The sequence below is a fragment of the Phocoena sinus genome, chromosome 8 (assembly GCF_008692025.1).
Source record: "Phocoena sinus isolate mPhoSin1 chromosome 8, mPhoSin1.pri, whole genome shotgun sequence".
In the NCBI taxonomy this organism is placed as follows: domain Eukaryota; kingdom Metazoa; phylum Chordata; class Mammalia; order Artiodactyla; family Phocoenidae; genus Phocoena; species Phocoena sinus.
In genome coordinates this window covers 94,351,782-94,373,622 of record NC_045770.1, presented here as the reverse complement: position 1 = coordinate 94,373,622, position 21,841 = coordinate 94,351,782, and the positions used below count along the sequence as shown (strand labels likewise).

General features: G+C 42.3%; 1 protein-coding gene across 5 annotated transcripts in view; it reads right to left on the bottom strand.

Moving 5' to 3' along the window:
• Nucleotides 1-1,921: 1,921 nt before the first annotated feature.
• The window catches only part of ALKBH3 (alkB homolog 3, alpha-ketoglutaratedependent dioxygenase), a 40,378-nt gene continuing 20,458 nt past the window's right edge, over nucleotides 1,922-21,841 (bottom strand). For 4 of the 5 annotated variants that reach the window (XM_032640387.1, XM_032640389.1, XM_032640386.1 and 1 more), the window contains exons 8-10: nucleotides 20,002-20,211; nucleotides 3,191-3,289; nucleotides 2,177-2,432 (exon numbers count right to left, since the gene is read on the bottom strand). In XM_032640387.1, coding sequence (XP_032496278.1) covers nucleotides 2,355-2,432; nucleotides 3,191-3,289; nucleotides 20,002-20,211 — 387 coding nt within the window. In that variant the 3' untranslated portion in view covers nucleotides 2,177-2,354. Of the gene's footprint in view, nucleotides 2,433-3,190; nucleotides 3,290-20,001; nucleotides 20,212-21,841 lie in introns of all 5 variants that reach the window. The other variant, XM_032640385.1, reaches the window with a different exon arrangement.

Genomic DNA, 21,841 nt, shown 5'->3' with positions numbered 1-21,841 from the left:
CTGCATGGCAGAGGGAAAAGCACAGTCTAGGCATTAGCCTGTGCTGTATGTGCTGGTTCTGCCGTTCATAAGTCCTAGGAAATGACTTCACCTCCTGGAGGCTCAGTTGCCTAGTCTCTACAATGGGAATAGCATCTTGTTTTGGCAGGGCTTCAGGGAGGATTAGGAATTATGTATGAAAAGCTCCTAGGACGGTTATTAAATTGCTCTGGCAGGTTATTAAAGCTCAAAAAACGGGCAACTAAAAAACTAGACCTGTTTTTCTTCATGCGACAGCCGTTATATTTGCTCCCTCTGCTTTACAAGTAATGTTGGCAAAAATAGCTTCGCCCTTAATTCCTAGTTAAGATCTACCACCAGTAAAACACAGCAACAGGTTGGTGCAGTCACTGAGCACGGGCCTCCTTTGCTGGGGTCTGGAATTCCTGTCCGGTCCTAACCCTGTACTTTTATTCTATGGCAAGTACCTACTTGACATTTCAGAAGGGACATTATCTTAGTGGTAGAAAGAATAGCAGTTCCGGCATTTGACAGCAAGAAACAAAACCTAAGACTGCTGCTCTCAGGTGAAGAAACCCAGGTGGTGGTCCAGGCTGTCTGCTCAAGAGTAGGAGTTAGTTTCCCTGACAGACATGGCAGTGATGAGAGAAGAGGTGAAATCGGAGCTGATGCAAGGGGAGAGCATGACCCTGGGTCAGGGCGGATGTGGTTAAGACCTGGACTCATCTGCCAGCCCTGTCACTTGTGGGAACAGAAGAGGAATTTCCCCAGGTCATGCAGCCAACTCATAGCCAAAGCTGGCTGCACCACCCTGGCCAGATTGTGTTTGTTTGAATTGGAGGAAAGCTAGGGATTGAGTAGGTTTCATTTTACAGTTATGGTGATTTGTACCTCCCTCACGGGAAGGCTCAGTCAGTATGATGTTCAGATTTCATAAAGCATTTAGCATTTCTTAGAGAAAGGAGCAACACACAGGCAACAACATTTAAGAGACTCTGGTTCAAGAAGCTACAGAGCTTGTCAGAGAACAGCGCCTGGCCAGGCATGGCATTCATCTGCCTTCTGGGGAAGAGCCTGCCCAGCCTTTGGCATTTTATTGTGATCATGGAGATCATCAATCTTACAGCATGGAATGGAAACAAGATCAAAAGCAAGAAGGCTCGGTAAATTTTCCCCACAGGGAGCTAAGGGAAACTCTAACTCTCTCGCCCTACTTTCATCCATTTAAATCCATTCTCTTTCTCTCCAGCTTTTCCTGTCTTGGTTTGGAATTGGCATGCTGCTCCTAAGTCAAGGGGTCAGGAAGACACGTGCTTTTATGATGCAACAAGGGGCAGTCGCTCTGTCTGCTTTGGGAACCCTGGTGACATCAGAGACTAACGCTTTCATCTCGGGAACATGTGTAGAAGAAAACACTGAGTCAGAAGAAAGCCTTAGTCATAGGGCTACTGAAATCTAAAGTGAACAGGACTCTTAGGTAACTGAGTCCGTTCCCTGTAGGACTGCTCCCGCTCCTATCTGGCTAGGGTTTAAATGACTCCAGTCATTCTCCAGGGGGAACTAATCTATGTAGAACAGCTGCCACTAGCAGGGCGTTTGCTGCTCTTCAGCTGAAATTTCTCATGACATCACTCAATTCTTCCTCCCTTTGAGGGGACAGTTTTCTCTTGTATTTCAAGTAGTCCAGGTGGCTGCTTGGAGATGCACTGGAGAATACCTCCTCTGCTCTTTATTCAGAGGCCTGTAACCTGTCTGAGCATATCCTGGGAAGATGGGCAGGCAAGGAGACTCAGTTAAATAAAGTGCTCCCAGAATATGCAGCTTTGCATTACAACAGCACACAAGCCAAGATGTTCAGGAGTCAAGGCAGACTTCAACAAGGCTCTGTTTGGGTTTTAGCAGCTGTCTGCCTACGCAAGGCTCCAGAGTCACTGACTCATATTTATATCTCCACTTTGCTAAAGGCACAAGGAACAAACATGTGTGGATTTACCCCGGAGGCAAAGTCCATTCATATTCCTTCAAATGAAGCGGGAGAGGGCAGAAAAAAAACTGCTTATGGACAAAATCATCTGTGAACACAGCCACAGCAGTTTTTAACTTGCCTAAAGAAAATATGTGATTTCAAAACATGATTAGGGATTACTGTTCCCACAGTAAACATATTACAAACATGAACTGTAGGCTGTCGTTTAATAGGACTCCAAGCTGGGAAGCAAATCCCATCCACATCTTCCAAACAGCCACACCATGAGAGCAGCTGGACCAGTCTCCGGAAGTTTCTTCATGGTGGAAGGTTTGCTCAGTCTCAGCACAGCTTCCCTCTCCAAGACCTCACATCACCAGTGCGCCCCTCAAGGGTCAGGATAAACTGTTCGAAAGGTCAAGTTTATTCTTGGTTCTCTAGAATGGTACTCCTTGGGCACTCGATGCTAAATGGAAATATGAATAACTCTGACATACACACACTTACACTTTTATTCCAAAGCAATTTAAAACTTATTTATGAGGACATAGACATGTTTCAATTTTATCTCCCGTCAATGAGCAGCAATAGCTCTTTTAAGTCTTGTGGAGAAAGGTCTCCTTCTCTGAAACAAATCTCCACCACCACCCTCACTGTGATATGTCAGCACCCTCACAGGGAGACAGTTTCATTTTTTCTAAGTGTTGCTCTTCCTCTCAGCCTCCTGCCATTTTTCCAAAGCTCAAAAGAAAACACATAAATGGCTGAGATCACAGACAGGCATGAGATTCCCCTCTCATGCTAAGTGTTCTTAATTTGCACACCTTAAAAATGGCCTGGCCTAAGCTATGGAGCTGTGCAGCCCCCATATGCTAGCCACTGGCTGCCTGAAGCTTTAAATTAATTAAAAATTCAGTTCTTCAGCACACTAGCCATATCTCAAGAGATCAACAGTCATGTGTATAGTGGCTACCACACTGGGCTACACAGATACAGAGTATTTCCATCCTCACAGGACTTTCTAGTGGACACTGCTGCTGTAGAGGGCCACTTTGACTGTCAGTACAATCAAAACCCCTTGGAAATGATGTCAGTTTATTGCCTCTTGCTCATTATAAAAGCCACTTGCTTTTCACCACGTCTAATATAGAAATTAATAACCGCAAGCCAGTCAGGAAACAGCCTCTACATGACAGCAAATCCACGTTACTTGCATGTTCTCACCTGCCAGTCTGCTTGGGTGGCTCCTTCCATGAGTAACAAGGTCCCGTGAGCCAAGGGTAACTTCACTCTGTCCACATATGTGTAGTCCCCATTCTCTTCCTAGAAAACAGCATTCATTGCACTGAATTTTTTTGCTTGTGTGATCAAGATGCTGCAACAGAACATGACACTGGTCGAAGAAATGCCAGCCTCCACTCAGCCAGACTGGCTCTGTCACTTGGCGGCTGACTGGCCTTAGGCAGGTTACTTCATCTCTCTGTTCCTGAATTTACTCACTTGTAAAATAAGGATGACGAGAGTACCTGCCACACAGGGCTGCTGTGAGCCTCAACTTACACATGTGAGAATTACTTGCAGACTGGTACATATTAGGTACAGCATAACAGCTATTAGTATTAGTATTATCAGCACTCAATATGCAGAAAAGCACATTCCGGCCTATGAAGGAATTCAAAGTCATGTATACAATAATTCTTTACATCTGCCTTATCCTGTGCCCTGTGTTTTGACATAGTGTTAGGAGAAGAGGCTTTCAAACAAGACATGGTGTGATGAGTTTTGACCCCCTTCTCATAATTTATGCTAATTCACTAATTGGTACCTATGTTAAAACTAGTCACAACTCTTCCGATGGCTATTTTGGTATTTTGGAGATATATTCTTGTTTCTTTCCAGAACAGTCAACAACAAGATCTTCTCAAAGAAGGGAGCTCTGCTGTGACCGGAACAGTGCTGCTAAACTGAGACTGGCTGTGTAAGCCTTTGAGAATGGATCGCAACTCCGGAGCACCTAGGATACAAATGCCAGTATTTACATTGCCCCTTTCTTCCAGAGCTCAAAGTCAATTCACGTCCAACACCATAACGAAGCCTCCCAGCGCGGGCTGCAATATGGCCAACAGGTGGTGTCACTCCTCCTCCACCGCTGTCACAGGGGCACATTAAACAACTTCCTTGCTCACAGCAACAAAGAGCACATCAAGAATTGAGACAGGGACAGACCCAAGTTTCCTGACTTCTTCACCTCCATTCCGGGCAGATTCGTCCATTCATCTGCTTCACTTCCAATGCAAGAGATTACATTTGGGTTACTACAGGATTAATTTCACTGCAATGCTGTGTTTATGTTTATTATCGTAGGGGTACTTCTGAGAATGTAACTGTTTACAATGATTTCCCCCAGGAAAATCAAAATCAAAACAAAATGAACTTCCATAAACAGTCTAGGTTCCCGCCCCCAGCCCTTGGCAGTGACTTTGTCAAGCACTGTCATGACTTTATAAGCAGAAGATATACGCAATGTTTGAAATAACTTTTGGTCTCAGTGACTGATTTTGTGTCTGCCACCTTTTGCCTTCCAGTAATAAGTAAGCACCAAAACATTTACCTCTGACCCCTCAGCCAACCAATGGGAAGGTGACCCTGTCCTCAGGTAGCCCAGCTCCATCTCAGAAAAGCAAAAGGTTGCTCTCTGAAAAAAGTATTCCAGACAGAGGAGATGTCTGTTCTACTGAAGAAAAGATATCAGAAGGGAGTGCATCGTTCATGAAATCAGAGGGTCCAAGGCTCCTTGATTTAGGCTGTAAAGTCAGTAACCAGATCAAGGTTCAACACAGCTAGAAACAGAACTGTTGCTGCCCTCTATATACTCCAGAAGTACAACGGGGCCTTAATCTATAAACCAAGCACAGACACTAAGACAGGAGAGTGCAGTGGACAGGAAAGACACTTAACACAACAGGAAGAGAATCCTGAGATGAAGATCTCTTAGAACATTAGAACATTATTGGGATAACACTGTACCTCAACTACACTTCAATTTAAAAAAAGAAAAAAATACACTACGGAGGAAAAGCATGTTCTAGGAAGAAGGAATTGTATATGCAACAGCCCAGAGGCCAAGAAACCAAGCCCCATCCTGTGTACACAGGTCTGTGAGACCAGGGAGCACGTGTAAGGAGTAATTTGGAGAAGTTAGAAAAGTTAAGAGCCAGCATTTTCTCATCCAGTGTTGCTCTGCCAAAGCCACTGTAATAAAATGCAAATTTGATCTCAGAATTCCTCTCCCTTGCTTAAAATACTTTAATGACATCCCAAAGGTTTCAGGATGAAGTTCAAATCCATTAGCTTGGCACCCAAGGCTCCTGATGATCTGCCTGCTCCTTCTCTTTAGTTTCAGCTCCTACATCTCTCTCACGGGCACCCTGTGCTCCAAATAAATGGAACTACTTACAGTTTTCCAAACATGAAAAAAAAAACCACCATTATTGGGGAGGAGGGAGTGCTAGGGCCAGTGGAAGAGAAGAGGGGAGCACTGTAACTCTACCTGGAAACACGAAGCAGGAGTAGACCCAGCAAGTGAAAGAGAATTCCAAATGCAAGAGGGAAACATCAGCATGGACGGAAAGTGACGGTCAACAGAGCCACATTTCCCTCACTATTCCTAAGATCTGAGGTTTTCAAATGAGAGAAAGCCTCAGGTTGGTTTGAAACACATTACATCCAGTATAACCATTAGTTGTACCAAAGAGCAAAAGAGGGTGAGCCTTCACTTGGCAGGGGGCTACTCTCATCAGTCCCTGAAGGAGACAGTGATACCAGCACACTTACAGCGAGAGGTGATGTCATTACTTTGCTGCTTGTTATTCGTTCCTTCCAACACCCTTGGCTTAGGAATTACATTCCTATTTCACAGAAGGAGACAGAAGGGAGGGCAGGGGATTCTATCAAGGCAACACAGAGCTCACAAATGCTTCCTTCCCGAGACCAGAGCAGCAACAGACCAAAGAGCCATGCTTTAACTTAACCAAGATACACAGAGACTTTTTCCACTGAGGAAGCAGGTAAAAGGCCAGGGGAGCTCACGTGGCTAAGCATAAGGGCTCAGTTGATAAATAGATAAGTGACAGTGGAAGCACAGTTCAGACTGTTTAGAGGAATGCACTCACGGCCATTAAGCATGGTTAAGTTACCCAAACACTGCTCTGTAACCCTTTTGATTTACTCACGTCTTTCTTCAAAACAAAACAAAACATACCCATTAAAAAGCCATGGCTTAGGATAAAATTTTCCATTCCTGATCCCAGTTAAAAGAAACTTTTAGGGTCACAGTCAGTCTGCAGGGTGGGTTTTGCTGTTGATATTCTTGGTTTTCCACACACTTGAAACCTCACAAGTAGATGGAAAAAGAAAAAAAAATTTTTTTTTATATTAATGTTAACATTCTCACTGCCTCCTCAACCAGAGCCAATTCATCTGAATGCTTAATTATAATTTCCAGTGAATGCTGGGGTTTTCCAAAGTTCCATAACTTTCACCAAGATCTCAGCTTATTCAGTTTCCTTTAGAAAAATGTTATTTAGGGACTTCCCTGGTGGTCCAGTGGTTAAGACTCCGCACTCCCAATGCAGGGGGCCAGGGTTCAATCCCTGGTCAGGGAACTAGATGCGACATGCCGCAACTAGGAGCCCACACGCCGCAAATAAAAATCCCGCGTGCCACAACTAAGACCCGGCACAGCCAAATAAATAAATTTTTTTTTTAAATGCTATTTAGGAAAAAAAAAAGCCTGGGTGTATATTGTTATATCATTACAAACCACCCAACAGATAAGAAGTCTAAACATTTTTCTTTTCACTGGAAAGGAAACGTCACACTGTATGAGATCTATGTAGATTTTTCATGTAATTGCGCCTTTCCTGTCCTAAAAAAGGTGTCTTAGAAATTATAGGGTTGGCCAAAAAGTCCCTTTGGTTTTTAAGTAAAAATAAAAGACACTTTTCATTTTCACCAAGAACTTTATTGAACAACATATTCAACCTTTTGTTCCACTACCTTCTACCATTTTGCAGGCAACTTCATAATTCCATCTTCCCAAAACTTTTAATCTTTTTGGGCAAAGAACTGTTCCAGGTGCCTTTTACAGTCTTCCAGGGAATTGACGTTTTTTCCATTTAGAGAATTTTGTAAAGACCGAAATAAATGGAAATCCGAAGGTGCAATGTCTGGTGAATACAGCAGATGAACCAGAACTTCCCAGCCAAGCTGTAACAGTTTGTGCCTGGTCATCAAAGAAACATGTGGTCTTGCACTATCTTGATGGAAGATTATGCGTTCTCTGTTGACTAATTCTGGACACTTTTCGTCAAGTGCTGCTTTCAGTTGGTCTAACTGGGAGCAGTATTTGTTGGAATTAATCACTTGGTTTTCTGAGGAGCTCATAAGAGAGGACTCCCATCCAATCCCACCATATACACAACATCACCTTTGGACCAGCCTTTGGTGTGGTTGGCAGGGGTTCATTTTGCTCGCCCCACGATCTCTTCTGTTCCACATTATTGTACAGTATCCACTTTTCACTGCCCATCACAATTTATTTTAAAAATGGAACATTTCCATATGTTTAAGTAGAGAATTGCACGCGGAAATACGGTCAAGGTTCTTTTCGCTTAACTTATGTGGAACCCAAACATCAAAGCGATGAACATAACCAAGCTGGTGCAAATGATTTTCAATGCTTGATTTGGATATTTTGAGTAGGTCGGCTATCTCCCACATGGTATAATGTTGATTGTTCTCAATTAACATCTCGATTTGATCGCTATTAACTTCAACTGGTCTACCCGACTGTGGAGCATCGTCCAGCAAGAAATCTCCAGCATGAAACTTCGAAAACCACTTTTGACACGTTCGATCAGTCACAGCACCTTCTCCATATACTGCATGAATATTTTTTTGTGTTTCAGTTGTGTTTTTATCTTTCTTTAAATAATAAAGCATAATATGCTGAAAATGTTGCTTTCCCCCCATCATTAATATTAAAATGGCTACACAAAAATTCACCAATTTTGATTTTTTTTAATGCACACTGACATGACAGCTGTCACAATACAATCTAACAAAATTGTTTCAAATGAAGTTAAAGACAACTAAGCGCTACTAGAGCCATCTTATGGAGAAAAACGAACGAACCTTTTGACCAAGCGAATACAAACATCAGTGCTTGAAAATCATCATTGGCATAGTTTTTTTTCCTACTATAAAAGTAACATAAGTGCCCTAGAGTAACTGACACACTTGTAATTACCTGTTCAATGTCTGCCTTCTTGATCTCTGATAATAAACTCCATGAGGGCTATGCTGTCTTTCCCTTTTGAAATACACTCAATGCCTAACACACATATCAATAAATATGTCCTGAATGACTGAGGAAAAGCACCAAGAAAATATAGAAATCACCTTTAATCCCATCATCCAGAATTCATACAACACATACACAGGGAATATTCTACACATACAATCGTGCACTCATTTTTAACATTGTATTGTGAGCATTTTCTACATCTTAGATGTACTGTATTTCAAAAATATGGCTGTATAATATTCTTTTGTATGAACGCATCCTTCCTCCTTTAAATTCACAAATTATTTTTTGACCACCTACATATGTTAGGCACTACGCTAGTGCTAAGGACATAGCAGTTAGGTACACATGGTTGGAAACAGAGATTTTAATATACCAGTAACACTTTAAAAAAAAAAAAAGAAAGGAAAGAAAAACCTACTACAAGTAGATCTTGGACTAAACATCTCTGAGTATATTTCTAGGATATATTCTTTAAAGTGGAATAACTGGATCTAAGGGTATGAACTTGAAGGCACTTTGATTTATACATCAAACTGCTTTAAGAAGGCTGTGGCAATGTATAATTCCAGCAAGAAAATGTGATAGCACCTGCCTTCTGAGCGCATCACCGGTATGGAACATTATCAAATGGCAAAAAAAATTAGGGAAAAATGGCAATTCATTCTTCAAACATAGAGTTCTTTAATTACTAACCAAGTCCACCGTTTTTTCACATGGCTATTTGCTGTTTGCATTTCTTCTACTGTAAACTCTGTTCGTGTCTTTTGTCCATCGTTCTATGGGGTGTTAATGTTTTTCTTATTGATCTGTAACCATGTACAGTAAGATATTTTCCCTTTGTTATACTTTCTATAAATATTTTTCTCATTTGCTATTTGCGTTTTAACTGCATTTATGATATTTAACACAGAATAGCTCAAAAATTTTTACAGTCACCTCTACTGATCTTTCTTTGGCTCTCCTTCATGGTTTTTTCCCGTTTTCAGGAAACTTAAATATACAACTGCAATTCCTTTCAGTTAAAAAAAAAGTATATTTTTTAGATTTAACTCTTTAATCCACCGAGAGTTGGCTCCCCACTTCCTTGCCCCAAGTTTCTTTTCATAACTATTTCCAGGTACTTAAACCAAGGCATCCTGCTAGGCTTTCTGGACATGATCAACCATGGTGTACACTGCTAAAGTACCAGGCATACTAGGGACCATTTTCACCCAGTACTGCTAATCCTCACCACAACCCTGTAAGGGACATGATACTCTCCTTTGTATTATAAGCAAAGGAAGCTGGAGGGAAAGTACGTTTCTAAGGCAAAAGGCTGGCTAGAGGCATGTAGGCAAGTATTTGAACTTAGATCTGCCTGGCTCTAAAGCCTGTATTTTCTCCACAGTACTGTGCTCTCCAAAGTTCTCTCTCTTTCTTCTGAAATCCTGTAACTATTTCCTATCTGAATTATATGGCACCCTGACTATACTGTAAGGGTCACAAACATCAGCAAGCAGCATGAACAAGGGGCGTGGGCCAGGTACAACACAGTGGGGAGTGGGGACCATGGAGAAGTGGAGAGCACAGGGCCTGCACACAGGTGGGAGCCGCTCTGCAGCTCCCTCACCGTTCCCCTGGAGTTGCCCGACCTTCTGGGTTTTCCAGGGAAACTGATAACGGGATTTTTATATGAAATCTCCTGAGTTATAAATTTTGGCAACTAACACAGTTTCTTTAAAAACCCTGGGAAGTATATAAACAAAACAAGTCTGAGGACCAGTTTCCGCTTAAGAGCTACCCAACTGAGCTGCTGGTGGACCCCTCACATGACTCCTTCTTTTATGCCCATGTCTTGTCATCGTATGTAAGCTCCCAAGCAAGGCCACATGTTATCTGCCAGGCTTCTTTGATGCCCCTTTGCCATTCCACATGGTAGTGCCTGAAACAAAGCTCAGGACAGATATGCTGCTTCAAGTATCATATTCTTAATCTCAGTGATCCCAACACAATCAGAAAAGGCCATGGACACAAAATATGCTTCCAAATTAATGATCTTAGTCAACAGCGAGACATTTGGTTTTCCAAGTCATCTCTGATCTCCTAGGTGAGCTACTTACTAGAAATTTTTCCATCTTCTTACTAAGAAGATGCTTATAAAAACAAAACACGAGCAGAAAGGTCAAACAAAACAAAGTAGAAGCCCTCTACCTGTTTCTCATTTCCCAAACTCACAGGAAGCACCCGACATACACTAACTATTATTAGTTTCTTCATTGGAGGCATCAGGAAAGGCTTTGAGGCTACAGTGGGCCCTTGAAGCCTGGAGAAGACTTAAGTTAATGAGAAGGTGGAGAGCATGCCAAAGGAGCAAAGAGATAGTTCAGCAGAATAGTGCAATCGCACAGGGAACAGTGAGACACCAAAGTCGGTGGGGCATAGATTATGTAAAGATTTGACAGTCTGGCTGAGGAGTTTACATTTACGATTTGTTCCAGTAGGAGCAAATAAAGACTTTTGAGTTGGAAAACAAAGTGATGAAAGCAGTGAGCTCAATCCTGGCTCTCTGTGCCTCTTTCTCTCTTCTTTTGCCCTGAATTGATAATGGTGCAATTCCATAGCTTTACATATTATCTAGATTATTAGTTTCAATTCAGTTCAACAAATAATTGTCTGTGTAATGTGGAGCAAGCGATAGAACACGGTGCCTCAGCCACCTCACCCGTACCATGGGGATAACAGCACTATCAACTTGACAAGATTACTGAAGGCTGCATGTAAAGCACTTAGAACAAAGCCAGGCACAGAGTCAGTACTATACACTTGTTACTGATCACCATCCCTTTACTGTTGTTATTGCTGTTGTTATCCTGACAATTCCCAAATGATACCTCTAGCACAGACCTGTCATGTGAAGCCCAGACTTCATAGACAATGTCCTACTTTACATTTGGAAGTCTCAAGTATCTCGAACATACCATGTAGAAGAAGGAACTCTTGATTCCCTCTACAGACCCTCCCTAAATAAGAGCAAAGTAAAAAGCAAAACCCCCTGCTCCTTCTCCCTCTGAGTAAACAGCACCTCCATCCACCAACTGCTCAAGCCAGAAACCTGGTTCACCCTCCAAAACATACCTCAAATTCATTCACTTTGTTCTTCCCCACTGCCACCATCTGAGTCCAAATCAGCAGTCTCCCACTAAAAATACGGAAACAGGGCTTCCCTGGTGGCGCAGTGGTTGAGGGTCTGCCTGCCGATGCGGGGGACGCGGGTTCTTGCCCTGGTCCGGGAGGATCCCGCGTGCCGCGGAGCGGCTGGGCCCGTGAGCCGTGGCCACTGGGCCTGTGTGTCCGGGGCCTGTGCTCCGCGGTGGGAGGGGTCGCAACAGTGAGAGGCCCGCGTACCGCAAAAACACAAAAAACAAAATAAAAATATAAAAATACGGAAACAACCTTTTTATTTTATTTTTAAATAAAATACACACACACACACACACACACACACACACACACACACTGCTAAAGGCTGGGATGTAATGATAAACAAGACAGAAGTCGACCTTGCCTATACAGTATTTACAATCTACTGCTAGCTCATAATTTCCTAAAAAGTAATGTAGACAAAGATAGCAGAATCGAAGACAACCTTGAATATCCATATTTAAGGGGTGTAAAGGGAAAAAAACCTCAAAGGAGGCAGAGAAGTAGCAATGAGAAAAGTGTGAGAATAGCTAAGATAATACAATATTTCAGAAGCCAATAAGAGAAAGAAAAGGCAGCTAACAGATGGCTCAGTTTCAGGCAGAGAGGTGCTGGACACTGGTGACCAACGTTACAAAGAAGAGGAGAATGATGATTGAGAAAAGGCCAGAGTATTCGCTCTTTAGGACAGTGGTATAGTATATTAGCAGTGTGGTGGGATGGAGCTACAGAGCAGGTGTTCCAAAAGTAAGTTAAGTTGTAGGAAAGGGAAACTGCAGATAGAGACAACTTATCCCAGAATCCATGCTTCAAAATCAAGAAAAAAACCAAGATGTTAGAGTGCCTGCAGAATCAAGCAAAGGGTTTTCCCAAGATGGTAACAGATAGAATAGGAATTTCCCTAGCTCTCCAGCCCAAGAATCAGATACACGGTAGAGCTGCTTGACAAGTATGGTCAAGGCATTTTTGCAGACTGAAATGATATTTGAAAACTAAATGCCAGCATGTGCTACAGCTACTTAGCCTGCTGGAGCCAAGTGTCCCTTTACTTACCCTACCTCCCAACTTATGGCCATGCCAAAATGTTCCCCTCTCCTCTTTTTTAATCATTTCTTTCCAGCTTGTTTTCCCAATCAAATTGTGGCGTTGCTTTGCCCTTGAGAACCTGGCTGGCTTCTAGACAGCTTCATCGATCATCAAAGCTTGCAGCTATATTTGGACAGAAAAGTTGTTCCTACAGCACTGATGTAAGAACACAGCTGGACTTTTTGTTCATAGTGGTAATGTATCTTTTAAATCTGACATAAACAAAACGTATTAGTTACGGAAATTATGGAGACAGAATAAAGCTAGGACCTCACAAAGTCATCTCTGCAGTTAGTCTACTGACTCAAACCACGCTTGCAAAGATGGCATCCTTGATATCAATCTGGAAAACATTACTTTAGACAAAGAAACAGCTGTTTCTGAAATAAGATCTGCTAAAGGAAGAGGCTAACTGGAAAAGCACAGATTTGAAATGACCGAGGTTATCTGTTCAAAACAGCTTTGAGCTCGCTTGCCACACACAAATCTTTGGGTTTTTATCAAACTCTTTTCCTGACTTTTGACATGGATTTGGCACGGAAGGTTCTAGCCAGGTGAGTGAGAATACTAAGTACGAGGGACTGGCACGTGCAATCGATCATCCTCTACCGGGCGAACCCAGTGATTGTAAAAGGCAAATGCAGTTCACAGTGAAACACCTGCCGACAGTGTTTGCTATTCAGATTTGTTGCTGATATAGTATCGGTGGTGGGGTGTGGGTCAGAAGTTACTGAATTTAAGCAAAAACAAGCTTAGCTTTACACTGACTGTTACGGTCATTCTAGCCACACTGAATGTGCCTTAATGTAATGAAGATGCCATTCTTGGTGATATAATGTTTCCAAGCAATGAAACTTAAAGGAACTGCTATTTTGAAAGAGCTTCCACTCAACACTGTAGCACCAGAAATAAACACTCTCCTTCCTCAAAGAGCATACAGAACAAATTCCACGAAGCCTGACATCCAGCTGACCCCAGTCACCAGCAAAAGTGCAGGGTTCTCCAGTCATCCATTAAAACAGAACATTCATTCCCAAACCATTCCGGGACATAACCTGATCAGACATAATCTCCCACACCCACCCCTGCGCCCTTCCACTGTGTCCGCTGGAATTCTCATTCAGTGATGAGCAAACACCCCCCTAGATCCTCAACCTCATGTGCTCTGAAGGTTCCCTCTACTTCCTTGTCCTAATCAAGAACTAGGTCTCTCCAGAAGATTCCAAATTCCCTGAAACTCTCTCTCCTCTGGAAGCTGATCACGTCTCTCATATCTACAGAGCCAGGGGATACTCCTTATTAACACTTTCAGACCATTATTCCCATGCCTCTCTTAAAAATACCTGCTCCTCTGAGCTCCTGTCGTTAAAGCTGTCCACCTCCCTTCTTCTCTGCCTTGGTCCCAGGAAGTATAACAACCTCCTAATTGGTTTCCTGGCTTCCACGCTTGCTCCTATCTAGCCCGAGCTCCACGCAGTAGCAATTGACCTTGTAAAATTTCAATCGGAACATGTCGCTCTTCTGCTTAACACATTTCAGTGGCTTCTTGATGTACTTAAAGTAAAATCCGTCCTTCCTGAGGCTCCGGAGTCTCTGCGTGGTCTGGCCCTGCCCCACTCCTCCCATCTCATCACTTGCTCACTCTGCTCCACTGTGGGGCCTTCTCCTCCTTCCTCAAACTCACTAAGCTCTTTTCTGCCTCAGCTAAGCAGTCATCCACCATGAAAATGTGGCTTATGAAAGATGGAAAACTTACCAGAAGGCTTAGGAACAGTTTTTTAGAGTATGGCAAAGTGGAGGGAAAAAAACTCTACCATTGAGACGTTTAAAAAAAAGTTTGCAAGCAGATCCCATACCTAACTGGGGCACACAGAAACCTGACGAATCACTTTGGAAAAGGTTGTTCTCCCAAGACGAAAAGTACTATCAGTGGCAATATGAAACTGGGAGGCTCTGTGCAAAAATTAATTATTCCCAGTGGCAGTCAGGACATGGATTCTAGCCTGAGACAAGGCCCCAAGGAAGCAAATGATGATTCCAACTCCCAAAAGGTCTTGTGTCGGTAGAGAATTCAGGTCCTACCAGGACTATTTATCTTTATCTGCTTAAACATGCACAAATTAATTTCCCACTCACTCACTTATGCTCTCCAAACCACTGCATGACCCTACAGATAGGAGCTCAAAAACTCAGCCACCATTCCTGACCCACAGACCACTTTACCCTCTCAGAGTCTCCTTTGTACTTCCTCAGTGAATGCCATTCACAGTCCAAGGCAAACTTGGGGGTTGGCTGTTTTCTTTTTCGATTTCCACATATGAAAAGTCACCGTAGCATCCACCATTCATAACAGCTTAAAAATTCACTGATTACTGCAACAACTTTCATAGTGCCTTTCACGGGAAAACTTCTCTGTTACTCCCATAAAGTAGCTACCAATTATCATCCCCATTTACAAAAAAGGACTAAGTATAAATGAGGCGGATAAGTGCTTTTTACAAACGTCAGTAAATAGGAAACAAAACCTGATTTTCTAAATTTCATTAAGGAATGTATTATAAAGATGATGGTTATCAACAATTTCTTTCAAGTAGGTCTTGTAATTTCTCAGAACAGATGCTGTAATCAGAAGATGGACTAATGAGAAGTGTGGATGCCCGGAAGAGCCACAGGGGGGGTTCTGGCTGAGGCATCAGTCCAGTCACCACTCCATGAAATACTACACAGTCCAGTTCATCCAATTTTCAAATGTAAGCTAGTCAGTTTATATTATTTTGGATTCCAATATCCTCACTTCTTCCACAGTCCTGGAAAAATATTGGTATTTATGATCAAACTGACCTTTTCGTACTCCACTCTTCCCAGTAGTGTGTAAAAAACCAATTAGCAAGGGAGATACTAGGAATCCAAACGCACTGGGAACTCTCAGAACCCCTACCATTACAAGTAGTTTTACAACCATCTCTTTTGGTGATATGAACAGAGTTCACATCCTTCAGAAGGTGCTAGAGAGAGGAATGGTTAGAGAAACGTCCAACTGGCCTCAACTCAATCACCTTGAAATGGATAGAAGCCCCTCACGTTTTCAGGATTCAGCTGAAGGACAGAGCTTACGCATGGGTAATTTTCTAGAAAACAAGGCTTTTGGCATCCAAACCTTCAGTGCATCACAAACTTCCTATTATCTAATACCCACACCCCCCAACTCAGCCATCACTGTTTCTATGGTAACCGACAGAGAAATAGCAGCCTGCCAAATGGCTTTTGTAGTTCCTTTTCCAGCTTGTTTTTCAGTATAGAATTAAAACTGTACTGGGAAAAGGACCAGACTAATCTTTACAACAGGGACACGATGCAGTTTGAAAAGTACAACTGGGTTTGGGACACGAGCGTAGAAAAGCTTTAACGAGCCCAGCTTGGGAGAATAAAAAAAAGTTCTTGGGGCTTCCCTGGCGGCACAGTGGTTAAGAACTCACCTGCCAATGCAGGGGACATGGGTTCGAGCCCTGGTCCAGGAAGAACCCACATGCCACGGAGCAACTAAGCCCATACGCCACAACTACTGAGCCTGCGCTCTAGAGCCCGTGAGCCACAACTACTGAGGCCCGCACGCCTACAGCCTGTGCTCCACAACAAGAGAAGCCACCACAGTGAGAAGCCCGCGCACCGCAACGAAGAGTAGCCCCCGCTCGCTGCAACTAGAGGAAGCCTCTGCGCAGCAACGAAGACCCAATGCAGCCAACAAATAAATAAATTTACAAAAAAAAAAAAGGTTCTTAGTTTCTAAAAAATGTCTACTGAGGCATATTTGGAAAGCTTTACTTTTGTCTTAAGACAGTGTATCCTGACATTGGCCTGAAGATGGATATGATGCTATTCATTCAGGTTGAACTGAATTAACAAAAGAAGGGATGGGGTGAATGGAAGAGCAAGTCTACTGTGCCCCCAAGTACCTTATTATCATTAAAGGAAGTGGTAACTGACTCTAAAATCGAAATGAATGAGCAGGAGTTGACAAACTTGGACCAGAGGACAGTGAAACGAGGATCAGCATCTTGGAGTGAATGTTTAATCCTAGGGGTGACGCATGCATGAAGCTGCCTGAGCCATCTGCATGAACCAGAGGGGCCCTGATGCTTAGGAAACAAAGATCTCCTTACCATCTCAGCACAGCGAGAAATTGTTAGGAATGCAGCGTGTGGAACTGGGGCAGCTTTCAGAAGATCAGCAGCTACAGAGAACTACTACTTAAGGTGCCAGACTGCAAAACAAACAGCTGCTGCAGGGGTGGAGGAGTTTGAATGTTAAAAAAAAAAGGCTAATTCTCTTTGAAAGTGGCCCCAAACAGATGCTTTTCTGTCTCAAAACTGCATACTTGAATGAGGTACAGGCAATCTCACGATTCCTCTATGTCAGCTTTAGGTGAGAAACTTTGACTCAAGTCAAGCAGGTATTACCTTCTTCTCCTCTGATAGTTTAAAACGAACTGGATTTTGAAAGAGATGCCCTCCCACAACCTCTAGCACACTCCAAATGTCTTGATGACAGACATGAAAATTACAATCTGTAGTGGCATAGCGAGACAGGTTCCTAGGAGCTACAGAAAGTCAAGACTCCTACCAATTCCACACAGAAGACTAATTTATACTTTCTATTTTATGCTTGTACTTTGAGTTGTACAATATGAATCATGAGCCATGTTCTCAAAGCTATCACCACAGTTGAGAAAGAAAAGTAGACTGATTTGCAATAAACTTTTCCTTTCAATCCTTCAGAAAAGGGATCATTATCCTGTGATAAAGATGATGTACTCTAAGATACATTTCCAAGGATGTCAACTCAAAGAAAGGCTTCTGCACTTTAAGTTTAGCTAGATTTGTGGAGCCCATGATTTTTAAAATCTGTTAAAGAAACTTGAAGAAATCCTTCCAAAAGTTTAAACCTGGGTTTTGATTATCCGAGAATGGACTTTATGGGTTCTGGAGGAAAAAAGTAATTTTTAAACTGTATTCATTAATGCATGATTATAATTTCCCCATCTTAAACAAAAGCCAGATTGGAAGGAATACACAACTGCATCAAATTCAATCATAGTTAAGACTATGCTGGAAGCCAAAACTTATTAGAGTCAGTCAGCTGACATACTGACACATTTATATTTCTTCCCAAATCTGCTTCCTCAGTCAACTCTGTCTCAGACAGATCCTCTTGCTTATCAGATCTGTATTTTCATCAGACCAGCTACCATGGCTATAGTACAGATTCCCCTGCTACTAGTGGACAATTAAAGGGACTTAACCACATTTTCAGTGTTTCATGGCCTGTGCTTTCACTCATGTTCACCAAAATAGATTCTAAGAAGCCTTGAGAAGACAATGTTTCAGTAAGTATGGTCACAGAGATTTTGTTCCAAATGGTTGCCCTCAGAAACAATGCTAAGTGGTAGTTACATTTTCCATCCACACACGAACCTAAAACATAACTGAATTATATTACCAAGAAATAGCTCCTGATCACCATGAATACGTTTTTATATGAGAAAATGAAGACCTTCAGCTGCCTAGAGGGGAGAAGGAATAGTGGTATTCTGGGCACCGGAACATTGTTAACGCTTAATAGTTGGAAACTGCTGTAACAGCAAAATTAATTATCCAGAAAGCATGCTTTGGGAATTTTTAAGCTTAAAATCTATAAACAGGCCAAAAATGTTTTTAAAAAGGGATGATGGTGGTGGTGGTGAATGTACGTGTACAGAGAAGCAGTAACTGAATACTTAAATACTTGGCAACAAAGAAAATAACAGCAAAGACTTGGAGACTCGGATTACACCAAAGATTATATTGGACACACTACGGCTTGTTTTCCAATCAGAAAGCTGGACGGATAACTCTGGGAGGGGGGCAGAGCACTAGCACGGGCCAGATCAGGAGCTCCAGGAGGGGAAAGATGACTTCACCTTACTTATCCATTGCTATAGCCCCAGCTCCCAGGACCATGCCTGGCAAAAAGTTTGCGTTCTATATGCCTGGCTTGAGAAGAGGGTCTGAACCTTAAAATGAGACACATGGTGTTTCTCCACTATTCATACAACAGGAGACTTATTAAGGGCGGGATGAATTCTTCACGTGTGTGGACCTGGGATTTAACTGAGTGGAAGCCTACATATTAAAGCATAACCATACCTTGCTTCTCAGGTGGTACTCCCTGGTACATGAGAAGGCTGACTGCCAGTGAAACCGTGAAGGCTATTCAAAGTGCTCAGGGAGCAAGTTCACTCAGTAAGTCACTGGCAACTGACAATCCCTCACTAACACAGACTAAAGTTTCTGTGCAAACAAAAGCAAAGAAAACCCAGTCAACAGAAAATATACCAATGAAAGGTGCTTAATGGCATAAATGCAAAACAACACAATATGCTTCAAAATTCCATGCTTGGAAACCCAAATAAGTGTCAGAAAAACAGCCCAAAGAAGTATATCTGATGCAGAACAGACACAAGCACTGACTGCCTGATAATTATGTGGTCTGGATTAGGTCATACTCAAAACACAGCCTTGTAGGCCTTCCACACTGACTGGGTCTGGTTTAATGTTATAAACAAAATGACTGGGAACCTTGGTTAGAAAAAACCCACAAATCCTGGAAATAAGATAATTTGGTAGAGATTTGCTCTTTTCTTAGAGTTTCTACTATCCTTCTATCTACCTTAGTCCTAAAGTTCTATACTTTTTGATTTAAAAACACTAACAGCCCTCGTACCCCTCAAATGTCTTGTAATATAGGTAAGAGCTGGGCTGGACAACTAAAGTTATTCTACAGTTTAGCCACTGCTTGCCTGATGATCTGGCTTGAATTTCCTCTCTGAAAGAGTCACAGAGCCACCTGGATTTCAGGAACAGGCTAAGAAGGCAATGAGGATGCCTGTGATGCTCTCTCACAAAAGAGAGGCAACACTGCCATGAAGAACACTTACTTAAAATTTCAGGGGTATCTTCCTTGAGACTCCCTTCCTTTGCCTCCTTGCCCCCACTAACTTGAACCTTGCGTTTATAAGCCCTCCTTCCTAGCATTTATCATAATTCCAATTACTTGAGTAATGAGTAGTATCTGTATACCCCCGTTTCCATGTGGACAGGGACCGTGTCTGTCCTTTCCACCAATGCAAATAAGCCTCTAGCACCTGGCACGCGGCAGGGAGTTTCTGTTGCATAAGTAAATGAACGAATGGCTTCTCTGGAAGTCAAAAGTTAACCATGGGGTAAGCAATCAGTTGAAAAGGTTTCATCAACAAAACACATACTCCAATCCCCTAAATCCGAAAATAGGAGCCTTTTAGAGCTCAGTTTTTTTCACAGAATATTAGATGGCAGGAGGAACATTAAATAAATAGACTACTCACTGGTGGGGGCTTCTTTCTCATCTCAAACATGCGTGTGGCACCAAAACTGAGTGAAGCAATGATGGGGCACCTCCCCAACGAAGGTTCGTCATCACTATGCCAGTCCACGCTGTCCTTCTCATTTCGGTAAAGATTGCAAAGCAAGGAGTTGAAGGTGTGGCCGGTGTTCTCTTCAATTTGGTTCTTCAGCATGAGCAGCACAGGATGCCACTGCAATCAACAGGCCAAGAAAAGGGGCAGAGACAGTTCACGTAAGACACAAGGTGGCAGCCACGTGGAAAAACAGGAAGGGCAAAATCAGTCATGTTATGAACAGGGGCATGAAATAAGCAAACCACCGGAAACGTAATAAACATAAGGCTAGAAGAGTAGTTTAATTCTCTCCTGTTATTTCTATTTTGAAGCAAGCTGACCTCTACACTTTTATTAAGGTACTAAATTTGGTATAGAATGTCATGAAGACCAGGCCTATCCACCCATCTCATCCTTTCCATGTTAAATATATGACACTCGCAGAGAAGCAACTGTCAATACACTCAGGGCAGTCACCTCAGTAAGTCACTGAGGTAGCGTGTGGAACAGTAAGCCTGGTTTGTCACCACAGCTGACGGGCCACCAAGAGTTAGCAGATGCAGACTGAAGCCTGAGGAGTGAAACAACTCTCCTGCTGCGTGGCCCTCTGTTCCATTCCTATTTTATCAGGAATGGCAGAACTGCTCTTTAAAAAAGACATTTAATATTTCCAGAGTGGCAAACTTCCTAAAAACAGAACCTAGAGGGGAAAAACATTCTACAGAATGGAATCGTAACATGGCTGTGCACTACAGAAGATTTAAACAGCGGCCACAGCCCTGCCTGCTGAGCACCGAGTTCACCCCTGTTTATATGCGGAGCTCAGCATCTTGCCACACATACTTTAGGAAGCTATGACCCCTAAGCTTGGGTTGTAGTTGGGGGCTACAATCAGCACAGCTCTGGTTGTGGTTCTTGTTAGAACTCTACGTCCTGCCTCCAGGAAACCTCAAGCGCTTTACAGAGCTTCCTGGAGAACAGGAGTTCTCACACCACTGGCAAAGATTATTGAGGTGGGAATTCCCTGGAGGCCCAGTGGTTAGGACTCCGTGCTTTCACTGCTGAGGGCCCAGGTTCGATCCCTGGCTGGGAAACTAAGATCCCGCAAGCCATGAGGCACGGCCAAAAAAAAAAAAAAAATTACTGAGGGCCCCAAAGAACTTCTGTATGTATGGGTTATAGTTACAATAGTTACCATATTAAAAATTAAGACTAAAAAAATTTTAATTTTTGGTTAATTCATTTAAAAATAACAACCTCATTACATGTTAACGTATTATTTTATGAAAATTAACTATTTTCCAATACAAAAAATTGGTGAGAAGAGTGGCACTGTTTTGCAAATCTCTTTAATGTCTGACTTAATAGAAGAGTTGATTCTAGTATCTGCTTCTGCATTTAATCTGTTACAATATATTGTTTCTGCTGAAGCATATGAAGAAAACTGCCTTCACACAGGTATGTAGTTAGAAAAAGGAAGAATCTTTTATAGCCTTTTCAAATAATTGTAAATATTCTTTGACATTACACCAAAACTCAACTGAACTGATTTCTTAAAGGTTAGATGCAATGGGGAATCTGAAACTATATCAACAAACTTTTCATATTGTTACATCTAAATCCACTGGTCTAGAGTGCACTTTGAATGGATGTTTTAACCTTGCATGATTCTGTAACATCAAGCATTGGTCATTTGGAAAATACTGGCTCACTGAGTTATGCAGACCCTTTTAATACTGACATATTTCGTTATACAATATCAAAAAAT